We start from the raw sequence: 7,386 nt of genomic DNA, 5'->3' as shown, positions 1-7,386 counted from the left end.
AAGCTAAGACACAATAAATAATAAAATGTTTTTGAAAATATAAACAAATACATAAATAGTAACAGTGCTATTATTGTTCATATGCGAGCACTGTTATTGACATATATTTGTTTACTTTGTGTTCATGATTGTCACGCAGCTAACTATTATTTACTTTCCTAGCTGCAGCCTATAAGCTAATCTATAACCACAGCTACACGGTGTGTGAGTCAGTTGAATTGGAGGTGCCCTGCTTTTGGTCTTTTTGTTCTAATGGTATGATACCCGCCTTCATAGCAAGAGGCTGCAAATTCGAATCCTGCTAAAGACACCTTTTTATACATTATCTATCAACTTGTTTTCAATTCTTTAAACATATCCCTACCAGTTACTGTAACAACGAACTGACAATATCCAGTGTTCCCATTAGAATCGGTTGCTGAATATCCTACGATGGTTTCGCCGACTGTAAATTCATCTCCACTTGTGTAGTTAGCATTTGCCTCAGTATCACAACAACAGGTGTCAGTTGCGTTAGCTGGATACCAATAGGCATTCACTGAAGCTACGCCAGAGTCAGTGCACATCATTACGTTATCTGGACAATCCAGTATAGGAGCAACCTCATCTAACATAATCAAGAAAGTATAATTCAGAAATTTAAAAAAAATCGTTTCGACTTTATTAATAAATAAATAAATAAATAAAATAAAATAAAATAATTAAACTCACCTATAATGATAATGTTGAATATACAGTACCCAATGTTGCCGTAATCATCAGTAGCATTACATGTTACAACAGTATTCATTTCAGAAAATGTGCTCCCATTTCTATAATCACATACCGGTAGAATAATCTCCCCAGAGTTGTCCGTAACAGTAGGTTGTGTCCAAGTGGGCGATGCCATACAATCATTATCACCTACTACATTTTGGCTTGGTGGACATTCAAGATCTGGTGGTTCACTGTCTGTCAAGTGTGAAGAAAGTAACTTTAATCACTAGCAAATTTGTTAACTTGTTATTATACTCAGGGGTGTTTAATATTTTGTAACATAACCAAATCCAAAACTGCGGCGTAGCCACCGCAGGGGTGTCCACCCCGGTTATGGTCAGGTTTGAGTCACATATCAACGTTTGGTTCTGACAATGAACGCGCAAGACCGCATGCGCCTCCTAGATTCTACTAAGTGCGTTGTTGGCTGAGTTATTTTGGTCAAAAAATATAAATATTCTCGGTGAATTGATTCCCGAACGAGATAACGAAAGCTCTCTAATGACTCAAGTTACTGCATGACCATTTATATTTTTAATAAAACCAATTTCTTCTAATTTTAAAAACATTTTCCCCTTAATTCGTTATCATGCATAGGCTTGTGCTAAATGCGTAACAAATTCATGATCACGCATGTGTTTCTGCAAAATGCGTGTTTCATCTAAAATTACTTTGAAATGCGGGACCGTCCCGCATGATGCGAAACGGTTGGTAACTATGCTTTCATCTAAATTATCAGATGGTAGAGAAGTCATTATTTAAGTCACTAACTATATTTGAGGCACCGGTATATTCATTATCTATAACATACATACATAAAATATCCAAAAGAAGATTTTCAAATAATTTGACTGTATAGGTCCATAACTTCTTTTTGCCATTTCTTCTTCTCCGCTAAGTCTATTTTGGTTAGGTCGTCCACAATAAAGAAATTCTTTCCCTTGCAGACAGATCTTGATCGTTTTAGAATATCAATTTTGTCTCGATATGATAGCAATTTCACCAGCAAGTGAGGAGATTTTTCTGCGTTGGCACAGCCATCGCGATGTGCTCTTTCAACATTGCGGCGTCTGGTAGCTCGAAGTGGCTGTAAAGTATATTCCTTACTATATCAACTCATTTTCTCCTTCAGTAGCCTGTACGCCTACTATCCTCACGTTATTTCTACGTGAAAATTGCTCTTGCTTGTTAACCATGTCGTCTTGTATTCGAGTATGCGCTTTAAGCTGATTAATCTTGGCTTTCATCTCAGCATTTTCCTCGATTAGTGGTGTGAGTTTAGTAGACAGTTCATCTATCCTTGTGTTAAGGAACTCAATTGACTGATAGAAGTCCGTTTCTAACCGCTTCATTTGCGTAATAGTGTCTTCTATTTTTCTCTTAATTTCACCCTTATTTTCACCATTTTCCCCGCCTTTATTCTTGCCAGATATTTTGGTTTATGTATTATTGAGTTATACAGTCTCTTAATTTAAGCACTGCCACAAAGAAACATACAATAATGTATTTGGTCAGAGCCACCATATAACACGTCCGTCTTACTCCATGACGCCTTACTTTCCTGTTTATAGTGTTTATTAACAGTCTTCCTACCTGCAGCCTATAAGCTAATCTAACCACAGCTACACGGTGTGTGAGTCAGTTGATTTGAAGGTACCCTGCCCGGGTTTTGGTATTTCTGGTCTAATGGTATGATACTCGCCTTCATAGGCTGCAAGTTCGAATCCTACTAAAGACACCTTTTTATACATTATCTATGGTTTTTTTTCAATTCTTGAAAAATATTCCTACCAATTACTGTAACAACGAACTGACAATATCCAGTGTTCCCACTATATGTTGCTGAATATTCTACGATGGTATCGCCGATAGTAAATTCATCTCCACTTGTGTAGTTAGCATTTGCCTCAATATCACCACACGTGTCAGTTGCATTTGCTGGATACCAATAGGCATTCATTGAAACAACGCCAGTGTCAGTGCACATCATTGGGTTTCGGCCCGTTGCCATCCGGGTCCATTGCCACCCGGCCTTTTGCTGCCCAGCCCGTTGCCACCTGGCCCGTTGGCCCCCGGCCTTTTGCCACCCGGCCCATTGCCACCCTAGGCCCGTTGCCACCTGGCCCATTGCCACCCTAGGCCCGTTGCCACCCAGGCCCGTTGCCACTCGGCCATTTGCCTCCTTTGGAACAGTCGAATATTTTATTTTGGTAAGTTTTTTTTACACAGATTTGTATTAGTAGGCCTACTATAGCAGAATTTATATTGATTAAATTTACTTTCTAGTTTAATATTTAATTATTAGTTTACTGTATTTTATTTATAGTCCATGCACTTTCTTACTACCAGGAGAAAATTGCAGAAATAAACATTGTTATAAATCCGCATAAAGAGAGAAATATTGCAGGGTCTTGTTTATTTTTATATTTTATTTTTAAGTATATTCTTATTCTATAGAAAGAAATAGCCTTTGCTTTTACAATTAAAAAAACAACACATTTATGATAATAATAGCTATTTATATAGTATAACCACAAGCCTATTTATGTGTGTATAATGAACTTTATGGAATTTTTTGGGTATTTCTCTCTTTATGCGGACAATTTATTACAAGATATATTTTGTATATGTTGTAGCTTGCGGTACACCACGCAAGTAGTTCTGAAAAGAACTGTTGTAGTTGAGAAAGTCTCGACGTTTCGATTGAGTTGCTTCAATCGTCTTATATGTTTGGGTAGAGAGGCTGGATGGTGATAAACTGACCAATGGGTGAAAGGCTAAAACACAAGCTGGATGGTGATTGGATGGGTAAACTGACTAATGAGAAGACTGCTAGTGAAATGAAGATATATTTTCTCATGAGAAATAACCGTCAATGATAAACTTAAGATAAAGCTCTTCTCGTTAGCGGTAAACTATACAAAGGATGTTGCGCTCAGTAACATTAATGATCTGAGCAAACTAATCTTCCTGATTGTTTATACTGTGACTAGGGCTATTGTTCAGATTATAGGGTCTTCAAGCCTTCAAGCCTAATTTGCGTTGCCTTCAATTAGTCAGTTGGAAATTTCCCCCACCCATGTTTTTTCTATTGGTATACTATATATATATGCTATATATGATCATACATTTGGCTTAATATCTTAAAAACAACAAATTGTGAGAGGTCTATGCCCATTTCTTATAGCGGTAGCAGCATTAACATAGGCCTATTCAACATCACTACTATATTATTTCACTAATTTATGTTCATTATTATTTCCACACTCCAAAGGCAATACAATTAAAAAAAAAAAAAAAAAAAATCTGTTCAATGAATAACACTACAATGATTTTAATTCATGATGTTCTGCCTTCATAAAAAATGCAAAAAAAAAACATATACACTAACTAAAAACAGTACATACTCAAAAAACATATACCTGTACATACATATGTACGTCTGAATACATAAAAATAAAGATAGAACGCTATCAGGAAGCTACTTCACACGTGTGCCTTTCGTGATGGTTAACCGCAACGAATTGTCGTTGTTTACAATCTGCCAAAAAATCAATCCATTCATCATTCAGTACACATATTTTAGCAAAAATACCGAGATTAAAATTTCTGCAAATACACTGCATAGGCCTACTATACAACTATGGGTGGCAACAGGCCGGGTGCCGACAGGCCGGGTGGCAACGGGCCGGGTGGCAACGGGCCTACGGTGGCAACGGACCGGGTGGCAACGTTCCGGGTGTCAAAGGGCCTATGGTGGCAATGGGCCGGGTGGCAAAATGACGGGTGGCAACGGGCCTAGGGGGCAAAAGACCGGGTGGAAACGGGCCTAGGGTGGCAAAGCCCGGGTGGCTAGAGGCCGGATGGCAACGGGCCTAAGGCGGCAAAAGGCCGGGTGGCAACGGGCCGGGTGGCAAAATGCCGGATGGCAAAAGGCCGGGTGGCAATAGGCCAGGTGGCAACGGGCCTAGACCCCACATCATGACGTCATCTGGACAATCCAGTATAGGAGCAACCTCATCTAACATAATCAAGGAAGTATAACTCAGAAATTACAAATAATATCGTTTCGACTCTATTAATTTAAATAAAATAAAATAAATAAACTCACCTATAATGATAATGTTGAATGTACAGAACCCAATGTTGCCGTAATTATCAGTAGCATTACATGTTACAGTAGTGTTCATTTCAGAAAATGTGCTCCCATTTCTATAGTCACATACTGGTAGAATTATCTCCCCAGAGTTGTCCGTAACAATAGGTTGTGTCCAAGTGGGCGATGCCATACAATCATTATCACCTACTAGATTTTGGCTTGGTGGACATTCAAGATCTGGTGGTTCACTGTCTGTCAAGTTTGAAGAAAGTAACTTTGATCACTAGCAAATTTGTTAACTAGCAAATGTGCTTTGGTACAAGTTAAAATAATTGGATTTATTTTAATTATATGTTTTATACACCATTAACAAGACTGCAACAGAAATTGAAAGATTCTGTATACGTACAGCAATGCAAGTTTTGAATAAATGTTTTGTATGATTTTTTTAAATAATGAATTCTATTTTTGATCTTTTGTAACTATTTGGAATTCAATAATAACAAAATAATGATTGTAGTGATAATAATAAGAATAATTTAACTTAATACTGATTTTCTAACAATTTGTACTATTTTTAAAATGGTTAGCAATGATATGTTTGTGTCCCAACAGCCGTTGGCTGAAGCGATTCTGCTAATAGTCTGCCACCGACAATGAGCAGATAATGTCGTGTTGTCAAGCGCTCATACAGAGTGGAAATTGATTTGTCGCTCAGTGGTCTATGATCGTCGTACGACACAGTGTGTGCACGGTTTTATTCAGCACACTGGGATGGAAATTTTTTATTATACTCAGCGGTGTTTAATATTTTGTAACATAACCAAATCCAAAACTTAATATTAATATCCTTAACAATTTACTGTGTCAAGAACTGCTTTCAATTTTAAATACAAGTATTTGTCTTAACTATACATACGGTATATTTCTTTTCGAGTATAATTTTATTAGCATAATAATGTCAAAGAAATCACATAAAATGTCATGGAATCTAACATTCTATACTACTGTGCACATATTTATTGTCTTATTTACTTTCACTCCATTACGAATATTTAAAATTGCTTATTCTTTCATCAAATTATTATTTGTACAAGGAAAAGTTATCATAATCTGATTATTCAATCCTAAACAATTTTCTTTACACATTAAATTATTATTTTGTAATTTCTATTTTAGTTTCAACTCCATTTTGTTAAATACGAAAATGATTAATGTTAAGGTGCTATTTCGTTGTATTTTTTTAAAATTCAAATCAATTAGCAAGTCTACCTACTAAACAACAGGAGTTGACAAAAACTAAGTCTACCTTTAGAAAGTAGGATTATCAAGCCATAGAAACTAAGACTGCAGGGCAAATTGTGTTTTAAATTAACGATCAATAAAGATGTATTCAGGAACGCATAAATGTAATATCTTTTAATTTCCATAAAATATTAAAAAAATATTACCTTTAACCTCAATTCTGAAGACACATTCATTCTGGTTTCCATTGCAGTCTACTGCTGTAAGTGTAACATTAGTAATTCCAGTGTCAAAAGTACTACCATTCATAATATCAGGCAACACATCGATGTTTTCTCCACAGCAGTTATCAGTGGCAACCGCAAGGTTCCATGTCACCTCTGCTGTATTATTACCTACATTATTAGGAACGGTAATATCGTCTGGGCATACCAATGCTGGAGGAGTCAAATCTGTACATATAATATAAAGCGTACAAAAACAATAAATATAGTTGTTGAAACCTCTTGAAACAAGTTGCTAAAATTAATTAATGCCTTCCAGAGGGCAAAACCATTAGAAACTATATCCTTGATTTCAGATACTTATTTAAAGGCATACATTTGAAATTACTTTAGTTTTTTTTTTCAATATAAACTTTTAATTCTAAGTAAATATTTACGAATCCCATCATCAAATTCCATTTTTTTAATTCATTAATTAAAAATATGGTTCTAATGCCAAGTAGAATGAAAAACCAAACACATACCAAGAATATGGAAAATGAAAGAACAGTTGCCTGTATTGCCTGCCAAGTCTGAAGCATTGCACTGCACAGTGTAATTTCCTAAAGGAAAAGTACTAGGGCTCAAATCACAGTCAACATTTACAAGACTGTCGTAGGTGCCGTCTGCCATTACCTCATCCCAAGTAGCATTTGCCTGACAGTTATCATCAACTTCAAGTGGAGCCAAATTATCCGGGCAAGACAAATTAGGGGCGTCACAATCTAAAAGTGTATAAACAATTACATAACACATATATTTAAACTAAAAATGGACAAACACTTCTTGAAATAATAAATTGATTTACCACTTTCCTACTGGTATCTATATAATATAGAAACTAAATTATTGAGAAAATTAAACACTGATAGCGTTTGCTATCCTAAAATGTTTGGTAAATACAATCACTCATTCGGTACTGGAAAAACCTAGTGTAATCTATCATTAAATCAATTTATACTCAGTGGATCAGAGTAAATTGCTTTGTTTTATTTGATTAAAACCTAGGCTAGTGAATAACTG

At 35.9% G+C, this 7,386-nt stretch overlaps 1 protein-coding gene across 1 annotated transcript in view; it reads right to left on the bottom strand.

The window, feature by feature from the left end:
* LOC117112390 (hyalin-like) overlaps window positions 1-7,386 on the bottom strand; it is a 35,948-nt gene that overhangs the window by 6,762 nt on the left and 21,800 nt on the right. The window contains exons 3-7 of the mRNA XM_033255462.1: window positions 6,849-7,088; window positions 6,307-6,552; window positions 4,868-5,107; window positions 712-951; window positions 365-607 (exon numbers count right to left, since the gene is read on the bottom strand). Coding sequence (XP_033111353.1) covers window positions 365-607; window positions 712-951; window positions 4,868-5,107; window positions 6,307-6,552; window positions 6,849-7,088 — 1,209 coding nt within the window. The remainder of the gene's footprint in view (window positions 1-364; window positions 608-711; window positions 952-4,867; window positions 5,108-6,306; window positions 6,553-6,848; window positions 7,089-7,386) is intronic.

Source organism: Anneissia japonica, unplaced genomic scaffold (genome assembly GCF_011630105.1).
Source record: "Anneissia japonica isolate Jap-2015-1 unplaced genomic scaffold, ASM1163010v1 scaffold3735_len701357_cov177, whole genome shotgun sequence".
Classification (NCBI taxonomy): Eukaryota; Metazoa; Echinodermata; class Crinoidea; order Comatulida; family Comatulidae; genus Anneissia; species Anneissia japonica.
The sequence above is the reverse complement of the archived record's forward strand: the minus strand, read 5'-3'. Positions and strand labels throughout refer to the sequence as shown.